Source organism: Grammomys surdaster, unplaced genomic scaffold (genome assembly GCF_004785775.1).
Source record: "Grammomys surdaster isolate TR1022 unplaced genomic scaffold, NIH_TR_1.0 485, whole genome shotgun sequence".
Lineage (NCBI taxonomy): Eukaryota > Metazoa > Chordata > Mammalia > Rodentia > Muridae > Grammomys > Grammomys surdaster.
In genome coordinates, this window is record NW_021604904.1 from 842,524 (window position 1) to 868,176 (window position 25,653).

At 43.7% G+C, this 25,653-nt stretch overlaps 1 protein-coding gene across 1 annotated transcript; it reads left to right on the forward strand.

The window, feature by feature from the left end:
- The first annotated feature begins 341 nt into the window (after positions 1 to 341).
- On the forward strand, positions 342 to 19,609 carry LOC114633011 (zinc finger protein 60-like). Its single transcript, XM_028781620.1, has 5 exons — positions 342 to 512; positions 2,151 to 2,203; positions 3,023 to 3,149; positions 5,029 to 5,127; positions 16,859 to 19,609. Exons 2-5 carry the CDS (start codon positions 2,171 to 2,173, stop codon positions 18,658 to 18,660), a joined length of 2,061 nt encoding a protein of 686 aa, XP_028637453.1. The 5' UTR covers positions 342 to 512; positions 2,151 to 2,170; the 3' UTR covers positions 18,661 to 19,609.
- Positions 19,610 to 25,653: the final 6,044 nt, after the last annotated feature.

The following is a 25,653-nucleotide window of genomic DNA, read 5'->3' on the forward strand; positions in this document are numbered from 1 at the left end:
TCGCTAATTTAAACTACCCATGTTTAAACCCAGCCATTCTTTAGTCTTTTCAAATTTACCATAGTCCCTACCAGAGCACAGTGAGGTTGAATACCCCTCCGTGAGACTCAGGCAAAGCATAATCAAGTCAGTTACTGCCCTCGTGTCCTATTCTGAACTTTAAAACTTGAGCTAGTCTGTCAGTTCCCCAGGAGAGAAAATCAGTTACTAGCTGAATCCGGAACTATTTTGATCACAGGAGGGAGCCTCCTCTTTAAACACCGGGCGTACCCCCTCCCGGTGGGAACTCTCACCAGCCACAGGCGGCGGCTCTCAGATGGGCTGGGCCAAGTTGCATGCTGGGATCTCCCTGGAGCCCTGGGCTTCTCGGGTCTCCCGTGACTAGGGCTGTATTTTTCAGGACCACCACGACGGAAGTAGTGGATAGGCTTTGGGTGTTCCGGTACCGCTAATGCGGGAAGTCTGATCTTTCTGGTCAGAGGAAGAAATCTCTAGTTGGCTTCAGTCTCCACGTAAGGCGGGAACTAGCCGGCTGGGTGTGGACGTGGACTGCGGTGTGGGGTGGCTGGATGTTGATCTGTGTGAGTGTGTGGTGCTGCTGGTGGGGCGTATGTGTGTGTGTGTGTGCGTGCGTGTGTGTGTGTGTGTGTGTGTGTGTGCGTGCGCGCGCGTCCGTCCGTCCGTCTGTATGTCTATGCACACCCTGAGCTGTCTACATTATCTGTGTCACCGTGCTTGTCGCTCTCTGCTCCTGCTTTCTTCCCCGGCCGCAGGGTCTGAAGCAGAGGACTAAGTTTCAGAAAGGAGAGCCTGCAGGGTAGCTTTCCCTGAGGTTCAGAGTTCAGCATGGGAGGAGTATTTCAGGCCGGAAGTGCCTCTAGGGTGGCTTAAGAGAACTGCTACTTGTTGAGCTCCACAACTTTCTCAGAGCCCAAGCCACGTGAGTGTTGAGGGAAGTGAAGGCAAGTGCTCCTTGAGGATGCTGTCAGCCCGGGATCGCATGCTTCCTCAGGATCCCTGCCTCGGCCGTTATTCCAAAGAGGGGCTGAAGTAGACCGAGAACTTTGCTGCAGACCTAAGACTCAAGAATGAGTTTGCTCTTTCTCTCTGTTTGAGAAGTGAGGTTTTTATTTTTAGATTATAGGATTGTTAGTAAATGAAGCAGGAACGAACATGCCAATTGATATCTCCACCATTGTGTCCGTTACGTTGTCCCTCCCCTTTCCAGCTAGTATTCATCACGTTATGGTTTCAGTGACCCTTGACATCTTCTCCCTACAGGCACTTCTTTTCCCGAACATGTTCTAGATAGGAACCTCCAGAGGTCAGCATTAGGGCTTTCAAATTCCCATTTGCTAAATTGATTCCTATTTCAATGGCATCCCACGTCAGATGGCCTTTGATCTTTACAGGCCTGTCTTTCAAAGCAGCAGAAGAGTGGAGGTGGTAGGAGATTTCTGTTCACGATTTCAGGAGGGAAAGTAATAGAAAATTCTCACTATTCTACCGGTCTATGACTGCCTACCACCCAGCCACATGCCCTGCTACTTGCCACCCGTCCTGGCTGCTCTCACGGTGTTCTCATGGTGACTCCCCTGGCGACTTGCTCTTAAAAGTCCTCTTCACCCTCTGTTTCTCTGTCCCTCTGCATGGGACCCCTGCCTGGGTTCAGAAGCTCTGCCTCCCGTCTCTGACCACCTACTGGCTAATCAGCTCTTTATTAACCCTGAGTTTTCAAAGGAGGTGCCATCTGGATGCTGTAAGCCCCTGTGAGCCTTGATATGTGGGATTCCAGTAGGAAGGTCTGCTCACAGTAGGAGGAGCAGCCCAGGTGCAGGGCTAGCTGGATGTCAGGGTGGAAGCTGGGTCCCTTGTGCTGGCATCTTCTGGAGGAAGTTCAAGGCAGACATGTTTAGCTCTGCACTCCCACGCTGACCCCTTTGCCATGGGTTGTCTGGGGTTAAGAGAGGATGGTCTTTGTGTAGACTCCTGTGTGCTTCTGATCTGTGTGTGGGAGGCTGTGAGCGGTGGGAGGGGAGAGAGTGAGTGTGGATGCTGGAGAAAGAAATGTAGTTGTTGAAATGACAGTGACAAAGTCATTCTGGGAACATCAAGTCACAATCAATGAAAGGCTTTCTTTTTGTCCCCAGGGGAGGAAGCCTGAAGAAGAATGGCCCCCTCCAATTCTCAACACATGGTCTGTGTAAGTTGTGTGTCTCTCCTTGACATAGGGGGACTTTCAGGTTAGGTGACTCCTTCTTGTCTTTTCCTCTTGAAGCTTCCCATGGATCCGGAATCCCCTCATCCCAGTCTGCCCCTTTACAGTGAGGGTTGGCAGGTCTGAGCACTTCCTGTCTGAGCCTCTTCCCAGCTGGTACTGGGCTGTCTTTGAATGCATTCCTGCACATGTGCTCTCTGCTTGGTCTGTGGTGAGGGAGGACTGTCACTGCAGCAGAGGTGTCAGTCTCACAGGGAAACAGGGGCTTTGGGGTTTCAGAGCTTTGAGGTGATGGTCTCATTGACTACACTGGGAAACCTGATTGACATCTGTGGTGCTGTCAGGCTGATGACCCAGGGTGTGAGAGTGAATGTCATCTGTGCATGTGTGTGACAAGGTGACCTGCTTGAGGAGGCTTTAGGAGAGCTCTCAATAATCAAAGGGAATGGGTCACACATAGTTTATGTATTCTTACAGAGATATAAAAACCATTCTCATGACAACACGTCTTTATATCATCTGATATGATAATAAACTCAAGCACTCACAGGATTCCTTGTGTAGTTTACCCCGACCCCAGTGACATGTCTCCTTTGTGGGGGATAACCTGAAGGATGTGGATGGAGTGGAGAGGCACAGTTACTGGATATGTAGGTGGGCACAGCCGTCGTTTATGGGGAGTTGTGCAGTCAGGTGCCTTCAGCATTTCCTTATGGCTCCCTTCCCACGCTTGAGTCCTTTCCCTTCTGTTTTTCCATCTTGAAAGCTTCCCCAATTTCACTCTCCCTGTGTTTGCTCTTTCAGGAGCCAGTGACATTTAGGGATGTGGCTGTTGACTTCTCTCAGGAGGAGTGGGCCTGCCTGGATGCTACTCAGAAGATCTTATACAGGGACATAATGTTGGAGACCTACAGCAACCTCGTCACAGTGGGTAAGGCCTGTGTCTCATGAATGGGGGATGTGTCCCATACACTGTGTTTTCCTCACTCAGAATGAAAAGACAGTATGGTCTTCCATAACTAGAATCAGAGGCTAGACAGGTAGCGTGGTGGTTTAGAGAACCAGCTGCTCTTGTAGAGGATGCAGGTTTAATTCTCAGCACCATAAGGGGGCTCACAACCGTGTATAGCTCCAGGTCCAGGGCGTCTGATGCCCTCTTCTGGCCTCCATGGGCCACCGTACTCACATGTGGTGCTCAGACATACATGCAGATATGTCCTCAGAGACACAAAAAATAAAATAGATTGTAATCAATAGAATTTTAAAAGAGATAGCTAAGCTCCTCCTCTCTAAAGGAATCATGGGAGATTTGTTGGGTTGAAAGTAGGAGCTTGGTGAAGTGCCTGCTTTTGCTCATCCCTTAGAGATTCTGTCAGCGAGCTCTAAGTTTAATGAGAGACCTTGTCTCATGAAATTAAACAGAGATCACTCAAAAAAGACACCTAACCTGTACATAGGTTAGTCTCTGGTCTGTACACACATGTATAGAAGCATACCCACACACACTTGTGCACACTCCCTGATGAACACAAGATTACACCATACATGCACATCCGCAACGAAATAAATGAGCTGTTGATGATTTACCTAATAAAGAGTCACTTTAAGCGTTGTAGAAGAAGTTTCACGATAGGTTGTCTTTTTCATCGAGCAGACTGTAAGAAGGAGCTGTAAATATGCAGTGAGGAAGCACAGGGTTTTAACTGTAGGGACTTTCATCAGGAGGGATCCAGTTCCCAGCATGCTCAGGGCCTGCATGCCACACCCAGCATTACTAAACGAATACATGACTTTCTGTTTCTGTAGGTTAGCCAGTATTCAAAATATTTGAGTATAGTATTTCATCTTAATACGGACTCTGTCTGATAGCTAGCAACACAATCTAAATCATAAGTTATAATTGTCATTATTACTCTTTTATTATTTGGATGTTTTTCTTTTTCTTGTTGTGGTGGTTGTGGTTGATTTTCTCATTGTTTTGGAGTTGTTTCTTTGTTTTTTTTTTTGGTTGTTGTTGTTGTGGGCAGTTTTGTTTTTGTTTGTAGTGGTGGTGTTTTGTTCGTGTGTTTGGGAGGGCCAGGTCTCAGGGAGTCCCATCTAGCTTTGAACTTGCTTTGTAACTAAAGCCGACCTTGAACTTCTTGTCTGCCTGCTTACATGCCTCAGGTGGAGTGAGTTCAAGTGTGCACCACCGTGTCCAGTGTTTAGGTGGGTAAGTTGAACAGAGAATCCTACGGGACTCACCTAAATAAATGACATTCTTAGTGAGCTGCAGAGATGGGCTTTACACTAGACAGTATTGCCAAAGGGTTCATGTTCTCACTACTCAGCTATGCTTTCCTTTTCAGTGACAAGCCCCTATCTGCCTTTAAAGGAGATTAAAACCCTGTTTTGAAACAGTTGATTTCTTACCCAGGTTGCTTTTTCCTCTTTCTCTCAAGTTTTTCCACAGCATTATTTTGGCTTTTAGAATTTTTTTATAATCTGTTTTTCTGAAACAAAGGTGTTGCTCTGTAGCTGAGATAGCCTGGCTCATTCCCCCCATGCTGGGCTCACAGGTATGATTTACAGTGGCAAGATAGACCTTTATAATAAATAAGTCTGTGTTTTTAAAATCTACACAGGCAGGGAATGGTGGCACATACCTTCAGTCCCTACATTTGGGAGGCAGAGGCAGGCAGATCAGGTAAATTCAAAGCCTGCTGGGTCTACTTACCGTGTTCTAAGACATCTTGGTATTATTAGATTGAGTGTCAATAAACAAACAAATAAGTGTATATACTATGAACCATCTCTTTCTTTCTTTTAAGTGGGAAGTTGCATTTCCAAGCCAGATCTGATCACCTTACTAGAGCAGGAGAAAGAGCCCTGGATGGCTGTGAAGGAAGAAACAGACAGGCTGAGCCCAGGTGAGTAAGAGTGAGGTGAGCCTGCAGCCCTGCCAGGCACTGCATGTGGTCAGAGAGGCTCCACAGAGCTGACACTGGATGTGGCAAACTTCCTTCAAAGCCCCAGGGCCTGTGGGAAAGAAGCCTGAGCCCTGGGAAGGAAGTCAAGGTCAGAGCAGAAGCTGTCAGAGGGGCTGCTGTGTCATGAGTCACTTTAAGTTCTCTTTTTCTTCCTCCCACTGGAGCAGGTGCCTCTCTGTATCCTTTACAAGTATCTCATTAGTGGTTGTGTGTGCACACATGTGTGCAGGTATCCACAGAGGCCATAGAGAGGGTCAGCTCCCTGGGCTGGAGTCACAGGTGGCTGCTGGTACTCTAACCCAGGGCCCCTGGCAGAGCTGTCAGTGTTATTGACACTGAACCAAAGCTAGGACAGTTTCAGCCGCAGTGAAAGCTGTACCACAGGGAGGCATGGCAAATGCTTCAGTTCTGTGTCCTCACGGTCCCCGTCGACAGGGTGTGATGGTGTGTCCTCTCTGCAGCACTGGGGAGGTGGCAGAGGCAGATCCCTTGGGCTTGCTGGCAAGTCAGCCTCGTGTCCCTGTGCAGCTCCAGCAAATGAGGGAGCCTGACTCAGAACAGATGGACAAGCCAGTGAGACATCTGAGTGCATACAGCACAGCCGTCTACCTGGCTTGACAGGGAGCGGTGATGGCTCTTCTTGGTTGGTAAATTGACCATGTCTGGAATTAATAGAACCCAAGCAGCTGGGTACACCTGTGAGAGATTTTTCTCAATTAAATCATTCGATATTGGGAGACCCACTTGTTGTGTCTTCACTGTACATCCTGACCAGTTTCCCTTTCCTCCTCTCCATCCGGTCCTTCTTTCTGCCTCCTCACCCCTCAGCCACCCTGCTTCCATTTCGCTTCAGAAAAGAGTCGGCCTCAGTTAATATCCACCAGCCATGGCATGTGATGTTGCAGTAAGACTAGACACCTCCTCTCCTAGGCTAGACAAGGCAACCCAGTAAGGTGAATGGGTCCCAAAGGCAGGCAACAGAGTCAGAGACAACCCCCGTCCCACTTCTAGGAGTCCCACAAGAAGATTAAGCCATACAACTGTAACGCATGTGCAGAGGGCCTAGGTTATTAGGCCCATGCAGGCTTCCTGGTTGGTGGTTTAGTCTCTGTGAGCCCCTGTGAGCTCAGGTTGGTTGATTCTGTATGTTTTCTTATGCTGTCCTTGACCTCTCTGGTCCCCACAATCTTCACAATCCTTCCTCCTCCTCTTCCTCGGGATTCCCCAAGCTCTAGCCAATGTTTGGCTATGGGTCTGTGCATCTTTTTCTATTAATTGCTGGGTGAGACATCTTTGATGTAGCAGAATATCATTAGGAATCATTTCATTCACCCTTCCTTCTCTCCTTCTTTCCTTCCTTCCTTCTCTCCTTCTTTCCTTTCTTCCTTCCTTCTTCCCTTCCTTCCTTCCTTCTCTCCTTTCTTCCTTCCTTCCCTCTTTGGTTCTATCTCGAGTCTCTGGACTATCCAGCCCCTGGCTCCTGGAGTTTGGGAAAGTGTCAGGGGTGGGCTCCCTCTCATGACATAGGTCTCAAATTGGAACAGTCATTGGTTGGGCACTCCCACAATTTCTGTGCCACCTTTACCCCAGCATGTCTTGTAGACAGGATAAATTTTAAGTCAGGGGTTTTGTGGCTGGGTTGGTGTCCAATCCCTCCACTGGAAGACTTGCCTGGTTACAGAAGATGGCCGTTTAAGGCTTCGTATCCCCCACTGCTAGGAGTCTTAGCTGGGGTCACTCTCACTGATTCCTGGGAGTTATCATTGCCTTGGGTTTCTAGCTCATCCCAGAGATGCCCCCCACCCATTCTAGTTGTCTCTCCCACTCTCCTCACACCTGACTCCCTCCTGTTCTCATCCCAGTTCCCATCCCTACTCCACTCCTATCTTGTCCCCTCTCCCCATCCACCCATGATGTCTATTCTGTTTTCCCTTCTCAGTGAGATTCGTGTGTCCCTCCCTTGAGCCCTACTTCTTACTTAGCGTCCTTGGGTCTGTGAGTTGTAGCATAGTTATCTATTACTTTGTGGCTAGCATCCACCTGTAAGGGAGCACAGACCATGTCTGTCCTCTGGGTCTGGATTACCTCACCCAGTATGATCTTTTCTTGTTCCGTGCATTTCCAGAAAAAAAAAATTTTAAGACATCGTTGTATTTATAATAGCTGAGTAGTATTCCATTGTGTAACTATAGCGCATTAAAAAAAAAATTCCTTCTTCAGTTGAGATATAGCTAAGTTGTTTCCACTTTCTAGCTATTATGAGTAAAGCTGCTATGAACAGGACTGAGCAAGGGTCTTTGTGGGTTGGTGAGCATCTTTTGGGTATATGCCCAAGAGTTGTATAGCTGGGTGTTGAGGTAGATTGATTGCCAATTTTCTACGATATCACCATTTAATTTCCAAAGTGTCTTTCAAGTTTGGACTTCTACCAGCAATGGGGGAGTGTTCCCCTCATTCCACATCCTCACCAGAATAAGCTGTCATTTGTTCCGTTCTGACAGGTGTGAGGGGGAATTTCAGGGTTGTTCTGATTTGCATTTCCCTGATGGCTAAGGATGCTGAACATTTCTTTAGGTGCTTCTTGGCCATTTGAGTTTCCACAGTTGAGAATTATTTGTTTGGCTCTGTACCCCATTTTTAATAGGGTAATTTGGTTGTCTGGAGTCTAATTTCTTGAGTTCTTTGTATATATTGGATATCAGTCCTCTATCGGATGTGAGATTGGTAAAGATCTTTTCCCAATCTATTGGTTGCCGTTTTGTCCTATTGACAGTATCCTTTGCCTTAAAGAAACTTTGCAATTTTATGAGGTCCCATTTGTCAATTCTTGATCTTAGAGCACAAGCCATTGGAGTTCTGTTCAGGAACTTTCTCCCTGTGACCAAGTATTCGAGGTTCTTCCCCACCTTCTCTTCCATTAGTTTCAGTGTATCTGGTTTTATGTGGAGGTCCTTTATCCACTTAGACTTGAGCTTTGTACAGGAGATAAGAATGGATCAATTTGCATTCTTCTACATGCTGAACCAGCACCATTTGTTGAAAATGCTGTCCTTTTTCCACTGGATGGTTTTAGATCCTTTGTCAAAGATCAAGTGACCATAGGTATGTGGGTTCATTTCTGGCTCTTCAATTCTATTCCATTGATTTTCCTGCCTGTCTCTGTACCAATACCATGTAGTTTTTATCACTATTGCTCTGTAGTACAGCTTTAGGTCAGGGATGGTGATTCCCCCAGAAGTTCTTTTATTGTTGAGAATAGTTTTCACTATCCTGGATTTTTTTTTTTATTCCAATGAATTTCCAAATTGCTCTTTCTATCTCTATAAAGAATTGAGTTGAAATTTTGATCGGGATTGCATTGAATCTATAGATTGCTTTCGGCAAGATGGCCATACAGGTGTGTTGTCAAGCTGATAGGGTATGCTCTCTCCATTTTCTTTTTGTAGGCACTTAGAGATATGAGTTTTCCTCTTAGCACTGCTTTCATTGTGTCCCTTAAGTTTTGGTATGATGTATGTGCCTTCATTTTATTTTTTCTTGTTTTGTTTTGTTTTGTTTTGTCTTGTCTTGTTTTGGTTTGTTTTGGTTTGGTTTGGTTTGGTTTGGTTTGGTTTGGTTTGGTTTTCTGAGACAGGGTTTCTCTGTGTAGCCCTGGCTGTCCTGGAACTCACTCTGTAGACCAGGCTGGCCTCGAACTCAGAAATCTGCCTGCCTCTGCCTCCCAAATGCTGGGATTAAAGGCGTGTGCCACCACCGCCTGGCCCTTCATTTTCATTAAATTCTAAAAAGTTTTTAATTTCTGTCGTCATTTCTTCCTTAACCAAGTTATCATTGAGTAGGGTGTTATTCAGTTTCCACGTGTATGTGGACTTTCCATTGTTTTTGTCATTATTAAAGACCAGCCTTAGTCCGTGGTGACCTGGTAGGATGCAAGGGATGATTTCAGTCTTTTTGTATCTGTAGAGGCCTGTTTTGTGACCAATTATATGGTCTATTTTGGAGAAGGTACCATGAGGTGCTGAGAAAAAGGTATATTCTTTTGTTTTAGGATGAAATGTTCTATAGATATCTGTTAAATCAATTTGGTTCACAACTGTTTGTTTCACTGTCTCTGTTTAGTTTCTGTTTCCATGATCTATCCATTTCTGAGAGTGCAGTGTTGAAGTCCCCCACTATTATTGTGAAAGGTGTAATGTGTGCTTTGCGTTTTAATAAGGTTTCTTTTATGTGGGTGCCCTTGCATTTGGAGCATTTTTTTTTTCCTGGTTGACTTTTAATGACTTTTTCTATTTTCTTAAGATAAGCAATCACATTGATTGTTTCTCTGATCTTGTTTTAACTTTGGTAAGTGGCTTTTAATGGAGAAAATTGTCCATTTTGTTTAGATTTTCCGGTTTTGTGGATTCAGGCTTTTCAAGTAAGACCTAATGATTCTTTGACTTCCTCAGTGTCTGTTGTTATGTCTCCCTGTTCGCTTCAAAATTTGTTTTTGTTTTGTTTTGGTTTGGTTTGGTTTTTCTATACAGGGTTTCTCTGTGTAGCCCTGGCTGTTCTGGAACTTCAAAATTTGTTAATTTGGATATTCTTTTGCTTTTTATTTAGTTTAGATAAGAATTTGTCAATCTTGTTGATTTTTCTCAAAGAACCAATTCTTTGTATTGTTCTTTGTTTCTATTTTATTTATTTCAGCCCTGATTTGGATTATTTCCTGCCATCTACTCCTCTTGGGTGTGTTTGTTTCTTTTTCTTCTAGAGCTTTCAGGCTTACTGTTAAGTCATTAGTGTAAGATCTCTCCAACTTCTTTCTCTCTCTCTATCTTTCTTTCTTTCTTTCTTTCTTTCTTTGGTTTTTCGAGACAGGGTTTCTCTGTGTAGCCCTGGCTGTCCTGGAACTCACTCTGTAGACCAGGCTGGCCTCGATCTCAGAAATCCGCCTGCCTCTGCCTCCCAAGTGCTGGGGTCAAATGTGTGTGCCACTACCGCCTGGCCTCTCCCAATTTCTTTATGAAGGCACTTAGTGCTATGAACTTTCCTCTTAGCACGGTTTTCATTGTATCCCATAAGTTTGAGTATGTTGTATCTTCATTTTCATTTAATTCTTCTAGAAAGTCTTTAATTTCTTTCTTTATTTTTCCCTTTACCCAGTGGTTGTTGAGAGTTGTTTAGTTTCCATGAGTTTGTAGCCTTTCTATTGTTTCCGTTGTTATTGGAGTCTAGCTTTAATCCATGGTGGTAGGATACAGGAGGCTATTTCAGTTTTCTCGTATCTGCTGAGACCTGCTTTGTGACCAGGTATATTGATCAGTTTTGGAGGTTTCATGAGGTACTGAGAAGAAGGTATATTTTTTTGTGTTTGAGTGAAATGTTCTGTAGATAGGACAGTTTGATTCATAATGTGCGTTAACTCCATTATGTCTCTGTTTAGTTTCTGTCTAGATGACCTGTCCATTGGCGAGAGTGGGGTGTTGAGGTTTCCCAGTGTTAATGTGTGGGATGCAATGTGTGATTTAAAATTTTAAACTATTTATTGGATGTTTTTTGTGAATATCACATCATACACCCCAGTCCCACTCATCCCCCCCCCCCCCCCGCCCCTTATACCTCCTCTCCACTCTTGCAACTCGCCCAACAACAGAGAAAAACAATTTCATTGTGAAAGCTGTATTGAGTCACAGAGTGTCCTATTGTACACCCTTTTGGACATACATTTTGCTTGCAAATGTTCATTGCAATGACTTGTTGGTCTGGTATGAGGCCTCTGGCTTCTGCTACTCTATCAATACTGAAACCTCACTGGGACTCCTCTTGGACATCCTGTTGTGCCCTGTGTCGTGGAGATCCTGTAGTTTTGGATCTGTAGGACCGGCCCCTTCATGCACTGCAGCAGTTCATCAGTGGGGTAGATGTTGGGGTGGACCAGCTCAAAGGCCTGGATCTGGGCTTGAGAGGTATTGGCTCTCCTGCTGTCACCCCCTTGGGGCTCGCTCACAAGCAACCCCTGCAAGCAGGTACAGCTCTACTGGTGAGGGGCAGGGCCAGCTCTCCCGCTCTTGATCTCAGGGTAGGGCCAGGTCTCCTGCCTGTTATAGGTGGCAAGAGATGGGTGGGAGTATCTTTCCCTTCCCACGTCACTGCATGGCTGGAAAGTGGTGGGGCCAGCTCTCCCACACTCACACGCCTGCCTGGCCTCCAGGGTCAGCTCTCCTGCGCTGACCAGGTGAAGTGCAGGGCTCTCTCAAGTGCTGCACCTAGTGAGGGGCAGGGACAGCTTCCTGCTGTCGTGATTTCAAGGCCAGGTCTCCCACCTGCCACAGGTGATGAGAGGTGAGGGAGAGAGGAGAGTATCTGTCCCCTTTTAATGCCACCACATGGGAGACAAGCGTTAGGGTCATCTCACCCACTACCTCTGCAATATGTAAGGCCCACTTTCCTGAGTGCTGTAGCTGGCTAGGGGCAGGGCTGTTCCCATGTCTCCAGGGATAACTCTCCCATGATGCCCAAATGAGGGATAGGGCCAGTTCTGCCAAGCCCTCAGACATCAACATGTCCCTGTGGCAGCCCAGACCAAGAATGTCTGCCTGGCCTTTGGTGGTAATAGACCCAAAAACCCAGATGTGGCCCCCTGTGGGAGCACAGGCCAGGATCCCACCATGGTCCCCGGTGGCAACACCAGCCCATCAGATCTAGCTGTTCCTCGATAACTTCAAGTCTCCAGGTCTGCCTCTACTTATAGTGCCCACATCCTTCTGGTCCTTTTCCATTTATCCATCACTTACTTCCTTCTCTTAGAGTCACCTGGGGTCTCTGAATGTCTGGGTTCCTGTCAGGAATGGTCTCAAGAGTGCTATGCCCCATTCATGAATTATGGCACCAGACAAGTCATCTCGGGCATGGTCTGCTTCCTCATGCTTGCCTGGTATCAGACTGGTGGTCATCTCAGGCAAGGTCCCTGTCTAGGTCCCATGCCCCAGTCTGGTGGTCATCATAGACTGACTCCTAACCTAGCCAAAAAAAAAAAAAAAAAAAATTAAAAAAATAAATAACACCTGCAGTGTCACATTTCTTGAATGTATTTATTATTGGTTTTCCTTAGTTTTCTTTTTCTTTTTCCATAGTCTACTTTTTCTTTAAAAGTATAGTAGAATTATAAATTAAAACCATCTAGCCCTGGGTTTTTTTTTTGGGGGGGGGGGAGACTTAATTACTGATTCCATTTCACTAAGAGTTATAGTTCTGTTTAAATTGCTTTACTGATCTTGATTTACTTTGGTAAGTGGTATGTATAAAAAAAAGTCACCAGTTATTTTAGACTTCCCAACTTGGTGGAATGAAAGCTTTTAAAGCATGTTCTTATGTTGAAGTAATTATTTAAAAATGGCCGCTGGTCAACTATTTTTTTTGTTTTGTTTTTGGTTTTGTTTTTTTTTTTTCGAGACAGGGTTTCTCTGTGTAGCCCTGGCTGTCCTGGAACTCACTCTGTAGACCAGGCTAGCCTCGAACTCAGAAATCCGCCTGCCTCTGCCTCCCAAGTGCTGGGATTAAAGGTGTGCGCCACCACCGGCTCAACTGACTATCTGTGCTGTGGCGGCTCTGCCTAGCTCAGCCGCCATGTTTCTCGGCCGGAGGCCACGTGCACACAGCAGCTAGAAACAGCAAGCCAGAAACACCAACCCTGCCACCCACAAGATGACAATGTGGGAGATGGCTCTACCAATCTTCCATGCTGTCTCCAAAAGGCTGGGCTTTGCCCAGACCATCCCGCCATCCACGAGGGCCTGGTAGAAAAAAATGAGACTCTAATGCTTAAATATTAATCAAAGGCTTTATATATTTAGTATTGCTCAGTAACAATATGCTCATACAATTAGAGTTATTTCCCAATTAGCTAACCTAATTATAAGTTGTTCCTCGTGACTGCTCTCCATACCTGCGTGGTTCTCCGTCCTCCTACATCTCTGCTCTCCCTCCTTCTCCTCGCTCTTCCTCTTCCTTCTCCTCTTCCCACCTTAGCTCCTCCTACATTCTTATGATTCTCTGAATCCCCTCAGTGTCTGTTCTATATCTTCCTTTCATCTATAATTTTCTTCATTTGGATCGTCTCTCTCCACTTTTTAGGTAATTTGGCTAAGGTTTGTCAGTCTTACTGATTTTCTGAAAGACCCAAATCTTTCTTTCATTGATTCTCTGTGTTTTATTGTTGATACTGCTGTTGTTTCTATTTTACAGAATTTAGTCCTGATTTTAATTATTTCTTGCCTTCTACTCCTTTTTGTGTAATTTCATCTTCCTATTCTAGAGCTTTTAGGTGTGGGAGACCGCTCTAATTTTTTTTGTGTAGGTACATAGCATTATGAACTTGTCTCTTATAACACCTTCATCATATCCCCTAAGTTTGGTTATATGGTGTCTTCACTTTCATTCAATTCTAGGAAGTCCTTCATTTCTTTTATAATTTCGGTCTTGACCCAGTTTTCATTCAACTTGACCCAGTGTTGTTCAGTTTCCATGAGTTTGTAAGCTTTCTGAGATTTCTGTTGTTATTCATAACCAGCTTTAACCCATGGTGGTTACATAAGTTACCAGGTATTATTTGGATTTTTTTTATATCTTTTGATACCTACTTTGTGTCTAAGTATATGGTCAATTTTCGAGAAAGTTCAATGAGATACGGAGAAGAAGGTGTAGCCTTTGGTGTTTGGGTGAAGTGTTTTGTAGATATCTGTTGGATCTATTTGGTTTCTAACAACTCAAGTTAGCTCCAGCATTTCTCTATTTAGTTTTTGTCTGAATGATCTGTCTATTGGCGAGAGTTGGATATTGCAGTCTCCCACTATTAGTGTGTGAGTCTCAATATGTGATTTAAACTATAGTATTGTTTCTTTTATGAACTTTGGTGTCCTGTGTTTTATGCATAGAAGTTGGTGGATTTTTTTCTTAGATGAGCATGTAGAGTCCCTTCCTATCTCTTCTGTTTAGTTTTGGTTAAGTCTATTTTGTCAGATATTAAAATGGCTGCTCCAGCTTGTTTCTTGGGTCTGTTTGCCTGGAAAATCCTTTACCAGCCTTTTACTCTGAGGTAATATCTATCTTTGTTGCTAAGGTGTGTTTCTTCAATGCAGCAGAAGGATGGGTCCTGTCTGGGTCTTTTTATTGGGGAATTGAGACTGTTCATATTGAGAGATATCAATGAGCAATGTTTTGATTCTTTTTCTTTTGTTGTGGTGGTGGTGTGTGTTTCTCTTCTTTTGATTTGCTGCTCTGGCTTTATTTATCCCTTTTGTTTTCTTAGATATAGTTAACTTATTTAGGTTAGAGTTTTCCTTCTAGTGCCTTTTATAGGCCTGGATTTGTAGATAGATATTTCTTAAATGTTGTTTTGTTGTGAAATGTCTTATTTTCTCTATATATGGGGATTGAAATTTTTACTAAGTATAATAGTCTAGGTAGGTATTTGTAGTTCTTAAGAGTCTGTAGAACACTCCAGTCCCTTCTGGCTTTTAAAGTCTTCATTGAGAAGACATCCTTTATATGTTACTCAGTCTGTTTTCCTTGCAGCTTTTAATATTCTTTCTTTGTCCTGTACATTTAGTGTTTTGATCATTATGTGCTAAGAAGACTTTCTTTTCTGATACAGTCTGTCATTCTAGATGTGGCCTGTACCTTGATAGGCATGTCATTCTTTAGGTTAGGGAAATTTTCTTCTATGATTTTGTTGAAAATATTTCCTGGTTTTTTTTGGACTTTTTTTTTGCTTTTTTTGTTTTTTTTCTCTTTCCTCTATTCTTATTCCTAGGTTTGGTCTTTTCATGGTGCCTCAGGTTTCTTGTATTTTTTAAAAAGAATTATTTATGTATTTATTTTATGTATATGAGTACACTGTAGCTGTCTTCAGACACACCAGAAGAGGGCATCAGATCCCATTGCAGATGGTTGTGAGCCTCCATGTAGTTTGCTGGGAATTGAACTCAAGACCTCTGGGAGAACAGTCAGTGCTCTTAACCACTGAGCCATCTCTCCAACCCTTCTTGCATATTTTGTGTAGGGATTTTGTTAGTTTTACCATTGTCGTCACAGAGATATCCACTTCTTCTATTTCGTGTTAAATGCCTTTCATCTTGTGCATTCTGTTTGTGTGGGGGCTTGCCTCTGTTCCTGTTCAAGTTTCTAAACTTTTCATTTCTAGACTTCCCTCAGTTGTGGTTTTCTGTATTGATTCTATTTCTACTTTCGTGTCTAGAACTGTTTATTCATTTCTTTCCATTATTTGCTTGTGTTCTCATAGATTTCTCTATGAGATGTCTTCATTTCTTTAATGGTCTCTGTCATATTTATAAAGGCTATTATAATGTCTTTTAGTGTGCATCAGCTATGTTGACGTACTCAAGGCCTGCTGTGGTAGGGTTGCTGTGCTCCAGTTAAACACACTGTTTTTATGTTTTTATGTTGGCTTCTAGGCATCTGGCTTTGGGAAAGTTGTAATTCTGGGTGCTGGTATATGTTCTTGTCTTTTTTGGATGTGTGGTTTGTTCCTTGGTTTCTGTGGCACTCTCTGTTAGGAGAGTGTGGTTATTAGGTGTTGTCTGATAGGAAATTCTTGTGAGATCCAGATAGGTGAGGCCACTGGGAGTTCCAGGTAAAATGTGTTTCTGGATATTGGCAGCTGACACTTAGCAATGAGGGTGGGCTAGGAATGGAGTGCTGACAGAGTCCACAGTAGGGAAGAAAGCAAGTGCTTAACTAGGATCTGCTTACTCCCCTGGGAATGGGTCATCCCCTGGGGATGAGACTGGGGGTTAGATGTGTAGATATGGAGAAGGAGGTGACAATCTGCAGTTAGTGCACCTGTTTTACTGACCAGACTGACTAGCCTCTGGGTTGCCAAAGAATGCCTGTTGGAGTTGGAGGCTGGGATAAAGCAGTGAATGGGGAGAAGCAGGTTTGGAGGTGTGAATCTGTGTGATCTGTTGGGCATAGGGCCACACTAGGTGGTCTGCTACAGAGCTTGGGGTGAGACTGGGGAATTGGATTTGGAGGAGAGGAGGGAGAGGTAAAGATCTCTGGCTGGATATCCTTAGTCGTCTTTAAAATTCTAATGAGTGATCTCCCTCTTTCCTTCTGTTTTTCTTTTTCTTGTTTTGGTTTTTCTCAGACAGAGTCTCACTATCTAGTCCAAGCTACCCTAGAACTCAGGACCCTGTACCTCTGGCTCCTTGTTGCTGAGACTACAGTTGTATACTTCCACCACCACAGATTTTTACCCTGTTTTGGTTTTGAGAATTCCAAATCCAGACCTGTTTTCTTAAGGGGTTGTACATATTACATATTGGTTTGGTATAGACTTCTATTCATGATTTGGTTTAAATACCTTTACCAAAGGGTGTGTATTTCCTGTAGAATGCAAAGAAACATTTACGATTATTTCAGTGTAGTTAGATGTAATCTCATTAAGCAGACATGTCTTCCATTTCCAACCTGTTGTACTATAAAGAGTATTTCTTTACGTAGATTGTACTATTGCTGTTCTTCTTCCTCGTGTTCAGCTTCTCAGAAAATACTTTGCAGTCTGGCCATTCATTTAGTGGACTTTATATTATAGGAAAATTGTGTGTGTGCGTGTGCATGTGCATGTAACAAGAAAATAAAGTATTCTTGTTTTCTCCTTTTCTTTCAGATTTGGAGTCATGTTTTGAAACTGAAAATATGTCTCCAGAAAATCAAACTTATGATATAAATTTATTCAAACAGAGAATAAATCAATTCAGTAAAACTTTTGACCTGAAGGGTTGCAGTTTTACTAATGGCCCCAACTATAATACATTCAAAGGACTACCGAGTTCTCAAGAAGGAGATGTTGGTCAACAGATTACTAACAAGGAAGAAATGCGTGCTTTTACCAGCCAGACTCTTGCTCACAACATAGAAAAGGCATATGAATGTAAAGAGTGTGGGAAGTACTTTGGTTGTAGGTCAACACTTATTCAGCATCAGAGTATTCATACTGGAGAAAAACCCTATAAATGTAAGGAGTGTGGGAAGGCCTTCAGACTCCCCCATCAGCTGACAAGACATCAGAAGTCTCACAGTGCTGAGAGACCTTTCAAATGTAATGAATGTGGAAAGGCTTTTCACCTTCCTGACCTGCTCAAGTACCATAAAATCATTCATACAGGTGAAAAACCTTTTGAATGTGAAGAATGTGGGAAGTCCTTCAAGCGTTTCTTCCACCTTGTTGAACATAGAACTATTCACGCTGGTGTGAAACCCTATGAATGTAGTGAGTGTGGGAAAGCCTTTAAACGTCGCTCATACCTTATGCAACATCAGAAAATTCATTCTGGTGAGAGACCCTTCCAGTGTAAGGACTGTGGAAAGACCTTCATTGTTCTGTCACAGCTCACTCGGCACCAGAACATTCACACTGAAGACAAGTCATTTGAATGTAAGCATTGTGGGAAGATATTCAGCTGTGGCTCATTCCTCTTGCGACACCAGAGTATTCATACCAGTGAGAAACCCTTTGAATGTAATGTATGTGGCAAGGCTTTTCAGCTTCAGATATACCTTTCTGAGCATCAGAAAACTCATACTGATGAGAAACCTTTCAAGTGTAAGCTGTGTGGGTCAGCCTTCAGACGTAAGGACCAACTTAATGAACATCAGAAAATTCATACTGATGAAAAACCCTATCAGTGCAAGGAATGTGGAAAATTATTTCGCCGAAAATCAAGTTTTACTGAACATCAGAGTATTCACAGTGAAAAGAAGCCTTTCAACTGTAAGGATTGTGGGAAGGTCTTTAGACTTAATATACATCTCATGAGACATCAGAAATCTCACAATGGTAAGAGACCTTTTGAGTGCAAAGAATGCGGAAAGGCTTTTCATCTTCCCAGCCAGCTTAATTACCATAAAGCTGTTCATACAAATCAAAAACCATTTGCTTGTGAAGAATGTGGGAAGTCCTTCAAGCATGTCTCCAGCCTTGCTGAACATAGGGTTATTCATGCTGCTGTGAAACCATTTGAATGTAATGAGTGTGGGAGAGCCTTTAATCATCGCTCAAACCTCAAGCAACATCAGAAAATTCATTCCGGTGAGAGACCCTTTCAGTGTAAGGACTGTGGGAAGGCCTTCACTGTTCTGGCACAGCTCACACGGCACCAGACTATTCATACTGGAGAGAAATCATTTGAGTGTGAGCAGTGTGGATCCACTTTCCGACTTAAGTCCCAACTCAATCAACATCAGAGAATTCATACCGATGTGAAACCATTTCAGTGCAAAGAATGTGGAAAGGGATTTGTTCGTGGTACAGCTCTTAGAATTCATCAGAGAATCCACACTGGTGAGAAACCGTTTCAATGTAACAAATGTGGGGAAGCTTTTCGATATCATTACCAGTTTCTTGGACATTTTAGGACTCATACTGGCAAGAATCTTTCTGAATGTAAAGAATTGTGGCGGAGACCTTAAAGTACGTCAAAGAATTCACACTGGTGAGAAACCTTACAAACGTTAAGTCTTGACAAATGTTAAGGCAAAAAAAATCAAGCTTGGTTTGACATGCCTAAATTAGTAAGAATCCTTACGATGTAAGATGTGGAAAGGCCTTTAGCAATATTGCTAAGCTAGCTGTATATCAGGGGATTCATTCTGGTGAGAAACTGTGAATGTAAGAAGTGTAAGAAAATGTTTAGATTTAGTTCAGCCTTCAGTGCACATTGGAGAGTTCTAAAGTGGAAATTTCTGGTTTCTTTGGAGACTCAGTTGTGTCATGTGATAATTGTTCTGAAAACTGTCTTATGAGAGGATGTTTTGCTGAGAACAGACACATGGTGTTTTTCTGGAAGCTGCCTGGTGAAAGGACTTGTGATGTTTTGCTGGAGAGGATATGTGATGTTTGGAAAGAGTATAAGTATAACCCAACAGACAGTTGATGCTGCTCTGGCATTGGTTCACCTTGCCACTCTTTGCTGGTCTTCGTTGGGCCTTGCTGATGCTGATGTTCACTGATGATGCTGTGACATTGGTTCACCTTGCCTTCTTCAATGATCATTGCTTGTCGTGACTTTGTAGAGAGAAATGCACCAAAGAACTCATGATATTCCAGTGGCTTCTTGCCACTTCTGAGGACTTAGACTGATTGGCAGAGCCTTGTATTTTCTTCTGGATAGAACTGCCGATGCTGATTCCTGAAGGTGTTTCCGAGTGGATAGGGCTACTGCTGCTGATTCATGTGGACTGAACTGCTGATACCCTGACAATGAAAATTGTAATCACCCCAAAGAACTATTTATAAACAGGTCCACATCTGTCTTTGCCCTATGAATCCTTCCTATTCACTACCTCTGGTGGCTGTTGGACTAGAAGGGAGAGTGAAGTGTTTAAAAACCCTTATTAAAACAGGTTTTGAAAACTCTAAGCCTATAGAATTCATATTGGTATAAAACCCTATCAGTGTAAAGAAAATGGAAAGACCTTTGATTGGAGCTCAGGCTTTCTTCAACATAAAGGGATTTATGCTAGTGTGAAACCCTATGAATGCAACGAATGTGTGAACACTTTTAGAATTAGCCAAGCTCTTATACCTTTTCAGAGAGCCCACATAGATCTGAAACCCTATGAATGTGGAGACTGAGAGAAACCCTTTATTGTAAATGGTGAGGTTACATGACACCTGAAAATCCATGATCATCTGGAGTCTTCTACATGTAACGAAGGGAGATAAGCGTTTGTCTGGAAATAATACTTTTGAATATACAACTGAAAAGAAAATGGGAAGAACCTTAATCTGGCCTAGGATTTGGTCAGCAAGAGTATTCCTATACTCTCGATGTCAAGAAACCCGTAGAGAATGAGAAGGTGGGAAGTTTGATGTTCAGAGGAGGTACCCTGTTCAAAATGTCTTCAAATGTGAGATATAATAGGGTGGCCATCATGTTCTTGATATACTGTCATCCTGTTAATTCTATAAACATAACTCACCAAACACTACTTAGCCACGACAGTCAACTTAGAGCAGTTGTTAGAGTTAGGTTTACCTGGAGTGCCCTCTCGCCTCCCAGTTAACATCCATGGCCCCCGTCTGTTTCCTTTCTTTTTGAATAATCTGTTAATAGCCAGCGCAATACCAACCAAAGGTGTGGAACAGAGTGGCATTGGATAATAAAATCTTTCAGAGAGTATTTGGTTGATACATGTGTTCTTTAAAATATCTTTTTCATTGGTTTCACTTTTAGCGTTACTGTGACTTACATAAGTGGCAAATTGTATTGCAAATTGCAGATAGTTTGGAAAAACATCATGCATTCACCCAGTATTAAATTTTATATAACTTCATTCTGGGTACAATCTAATGAATGAGATCAAAATGAATGGATTTTCTTTTTCTTTTTTTCTTTTTTTTTTTAGTTTTTGGGTGGAAATATTAAAAACACAGCCATAGATGAATAAGTACTTTTTAAAAGGGTTAAACCCATAAAATTTTCAAAAGGTAAAACTCTGTAATTTATATTGCCTGCCCAGACCTTAAGACAAACTCTATATCTGTGACAAGGCAAGTCAGTACAGAGGTCTTCTGTTTTTGTTGAGGTCATTTTAGGTTTGACTAGAATTTGACTTTCTTGTTAGAGAATCTCCTGGAATATTACCTAACTCCATTCTGGTAACGTGAAGTCAAGCTGCCTGTGATAATTTAACCTGATTCCTGTTAAACTGCCTTTATGTGCAAACATTCCCTTCCACCTAACTGCTTATCTTGATTTCAGTTAAACTGCCTGGGGCAAAAGTTCCCCCTGCAGCTACTGAGCAAGATAAAAGGATGTAATTTTTGATTTTAATAGCCCCTTGCTCTAAACATGGGTGCTACTCTTAGGTCCTGAATACCTGAGTGTAGTCCCAGCCAACTGGAATAAAGATTTTATGTTGATTACAAACTGTGTCTGAGTGGTATTCTCTGCTAAACTGCCTGCAACACATCAAAAATAGCCAAATTGAAATCACTTCTAAAAACAAATATCTGAAATGTTATGCATATAAAAATGTTGGAATAGTCAACAGCTCACTTCTGTATCCTCACCTAGAGTCAAAACTGGTAACAATTCATGGTGATCCTATTTTTCTGTATATGGGTATTTAGGGTTGTACCATTAAGAATACATTTTAGTGTTGGATATAGTAGTACATGCCTAAATCACAGGAATTTGGGAAGGTGAGGCAGGAGGATCAAGAGTTGAAGGCAAGCCCAGCAACATAGTGTCTTCAAGTTCAGTTCTGACTGTAGAGAAACAAAAAAAAAAAAAGTTTTACAAAAAATAAGTTGTAGACATAACTTTTTTTTTTTTTTTTTTTTTTTTTTTGGTTTTTCGAGACAGGGTTTCTCTGTGTAGCCCTGGCTGTCCTGGAACTCACTCTGTAGACCAGGCTGGCCTCAAACTCAGAAATCCGCCTGCCTCTGCCTCCCAAGTACTGGGATTAAAGGTGTGCGCCACCACCGCCCGGCCTAGACATAACATTTTATTCTTTACTACATCAGCCAAGATGGAATGTCATCTATACCACAGAACCACAATGATTCTTAAGGAAATAATCCAGGATTTTACGATGTTCACGAATTTGTCATTGTCCTCCAAAGTGCCCTTTTTACAAATGTATATATCTTGAGGAGAACACAATATAGATATAAAGTTGGCCTTGCTCTGTTCTGGATTGAATTTTCAGTGTTAATTGAACCCAGGGCCTTGTACATAGTAGCAATGTGCTAGATTTCAGCCCTTGGACATTGTATCTTCTATCCAAAGGAAATTAGGTTCAGACAAGACATTTTGGGTAAGAACACATGTGTATTATGTCATGTTGTACTGTATCCAGAAGCATTTATGTGTCAGCTATCACATTATTGTTGAAATTTATCATTTGGATAAGGTGGTAGGTGCCAGCACTCCACTAAAAGGTCAAGTTTGTTGTGGATACATAATCTAGAAACAGAGATTACTTCCAAATGTTTTTACATATGGATACTTTAATCCTGGGTCAAATATATATAATTCAAATTAATTTATGAATGAATAGCAAAATAATGTTAAGATAATTCAAGTTGTGTGGTGTAACTGATGCTGTACTCAGTACAAAATTAGTACCATTCAGTGTAAGCAGAAAGCCAAGACTGTTTTGACTGGAACCTTGTTTTTGTTGGCACTTGAGCTCCAAGTAAAGATGCGATTGCTAGCCCGTGAGCAATTGACAACGCTGGAAAAAGTTCAGCATTCAAGTCAAGAAGCTGCACAACGCTGGCCTTTGTCAGAGACCAGGACCCCTAACAGGGACCCCTGCCGGCCTTCCCCCTTGCCTGGAAACCGAAGCCTTGTCACCCACCTACATCCTGTTCAGTTGAATACCTTGACTATGCCTCATCCTGCTGAGAGCTGATGCACAAAGAGATAGCTACTTCTGAGAAAAGCCCCTAACCACAAAATGTTCTAGGGCACAGGCCAAGAAGAAGCTGTACCTTTCCATGACCCCACCTGCCTTCCCCCTCCCCTAACCCGAGCTTGTTATAAAAAGCTTGCCTTTTTTAAAATACATGGCTCTTGACAAGCAACCGTTTGCTTGGGTCCTTCTTTTCTCTCGCCCGTTTCTCTTCCAGGTTTTGGTTCCCCTCGCCCCCACGAATAACTGAGACCCGCAGGTCGGGTCAGGTGGCGCCCAATGTTTGGGGCTCGAGGCACGGACCTCTCCGGACGGACACCCCAAGAGAGAGCAGCTGCGACATCGTTGAAGAGAGAGGCAGTCGTCGCCACCCTAGACCTGCCGACCTCGGTGAGTTTTATTTTCATTCCGTCCCATAGAAATGGGCCATTCATTGTCAAAGGAGGCGAGTTTCATTAAGGGCCTCAAAGATGCACTCAGAGAGAGAGGAATCAGGGTAAAGAAAAAGGATCTCGTGAAATTTTTTATTTTTGTTGATGAAAAATGTCCTTGGTTTATGATTGATGGACCGACTATACATCCAAAGAAATGGCAGAAAGTTGGACGAGAATTAAATGAAAAAATAGCCAAGGATAAAGATGAGGGAATAACAAAGACAATATTTTCTTTTTGGGGTTTAATTAGAGATGTCATTGAGGATGCTCAGGGAGATGAGGGAAAGCGCCAACTGCTTTTGGTGGCTGAATATTGTCTTAGCCAGTCTCATCCTGGGTCGCGAAATTCCAATCGCGACCAAGATCCATCAGACACCTTGACCAATGAAGCTGGCCCCGCCGGGGAGATTGATCCCCTTAGACCGCCCTCCCGGACATCTGACTCCTTTTCCATCCTTGATGTGTCGGTCACTTCACCTAAGCCCTCCCCCGTTCGCCTTTATCCCCCTCTGCCATCGCCCCCCCTCCTCTCTTCCTCTCCTTTGCGTCCGCCTCCATATGTTCTACCCTCCGCGCCTCCCTGCCCCCCTCCCGAAGTTTCGTCTTCTCCTTTTATTGCTCCTGTCTTCCCTTCCACTGCTCCCGCCTGCGGGATTGATGCCGCCGCGTCCCCTCTCTCGCCCTCTTCCCAGCTCCCCCGGCCTGATCCCTTAGATCTTCCTGATACAGCCAACCTTGAGGTGGAAGCTGCCCGCCGACATGCTCCTGATCAGCCTCCTCTAAGAACTTTGACTTTTCCCCTCATATCTGGGCCAGACCTGCCCGCTTCTCTGTCTTCCGTTCGCGCTCACCTTTCTGATCAGCTTCGGGAACTGACTGACATTCTCCGCCTTCAGGATCAGGTCGCGCGCCTTTCAGTTCTTTGTGCGCCCAGCCTCCCTTGCGCTTGGCTTTTCCGGTTACCCGCTCCGGCCATGGGTCCTCAGACCCTGCTCCGGACCCCCAGCCCTCTTCCACAACTGACCAGGGGTCCCCGCCCACAAATCCCGCGCCCCCTACGGGTGACCCTCCCCCGGGCCCAGTTCATGATTCCTCGGACGAGGGTGCTTCAGAGGAGGGAGGGTATATGTGCCCTTCCCCCAGCCTTGAGCAGGCCTGAGAGACCTTGTTACCACAATAGACCAAATCACAGGATCTAGGTGGAACTACCCACCTTGGCTGCATGACAACAGACTCCTAGGTGGAATCACCCACCTTGGCTGCATGTACAGCCTGCTTCCAGGACTTGGGTTTGATTCCCAGAACCCACATGACAACTCACAGATATCCTGTCCCAGGGGATCTAATGCCTGCTTCTGGCCTCCATAAGCACTGTGCATATGTGGTACACAATTATGCACCCACATACATTCAAAAAAAAGATAAGCAATACCTGAAGGGTCTGAAAGAATGAATGTCACTGAAGGCTGGGGGAAGATAACATAGGTGCTATTTCTACCCTAACAATGCTCAAACACTTTCTTTTTCAATACAGGTCAGAAATTCTGCTGGATTTTAAAAGCAACCGTCTCAAAATTGAAAGTGGATCACAGATCATATGAAGCTCAAGAAGGAAGACCAAAGTGTGGGTGCATCAGTGCTTCTTAGAAGGGGGAACAAAATACTCACAGGAGGAAATCTGGAGACAAAGTATGGAGCAGAGACTGAAGGAAAGGGCATCCAGAGACTGCCCCACCTTGGGGAAGTGCTTGCTGACAGGAGCCTGATATAGCTGTCTCTTGAGAGGCTCTGCCAGAGCCTGACAAATGCAGATGAGGATGCTCGCAGTGAACTATTGGACTGAGTGTGGGGGGTGGGGGTCCCCATTAGAGGAGTAGGAGAAGGGACTGAAGGAGCTGAGGGGGTTTGCAGTCCTGTGTGGGGAGCAACAGTGTTAACTGGCCAGACCCCTGGAGCTCCTGGGGACTGGACCACCAACCAAAGAGTACACATAGAGGGACCCATGGCTCCAGCCGCATACATGGCAGAGGATGGCTTTGTTGGACATTAAGTGGAAGGAACAGCCCTTGGTCGTGTGGGGATTTGATGCCCCAGTATAGGGGAATGCCAGGGTGGGAAGGTGGGAGTAGGTGGGTGGGTAGGTGGAGCACCCTCATAGAGGAGGGGGAAGGAGGATGGAATAGGGGGTTTCCAGAAGGGAGACCTGGAAAGGGGATAACATTTGAAATGTAAATAAAGAAAATATCCGATAAAGGAAAAAAAGAAAAATAATGAAATTTGTAGGAAAAAAAGTATACATATGGTGGTAGTTTCAATAGCATTTTTATGACATAGTGTGAGATAGCACATACCGTTAAGACTCTGGTGAGGAACATAAAGCTGAGAAATAACTTACAATTAAAAGAATATTAAAGTTCAGAATATATATATATATTTTTTTAGTAATTTTATGGTCCAGTATAAGATGCAAATGTGAGATCTTTTGTTCAAGGTTTAATACATTTTGATGGATCAGACTCAAAACTTTAAGCTATAATAATCCCTCTGATGACAGTGTCAGTGTGAGTGTGCGGGCCACGTTCCTATGACAGGGTGAGTGTGAGTG

What these genes read in the sequence shown, in the direction of transcription:
- LOC114633011 (XM_028781620.1), top strand. Translation starts at nt 2,171, where the DNA reads ATGGCCCCCTCCAATTCTCAACACATGGTCTGT. An exon ending in ATTCTCAACACATGGTCTGT is followed by an intron (nt 2,204 to 3,022) that starts GTAAGTTGTGTG and finishes TTGCTCTTTCAG; the next exon opens with GAGCCAGTGACATTTAGGGA. An exon ending in CAGCAACCTCGTCACAGTGG is followed by an intron (nt 3,150 to 5,028) that starts GTAAGGCCTGTG and finishes CTTTCTTTTAAG; the next exon opens with TGGGAAGTTGCATTTCCAAG.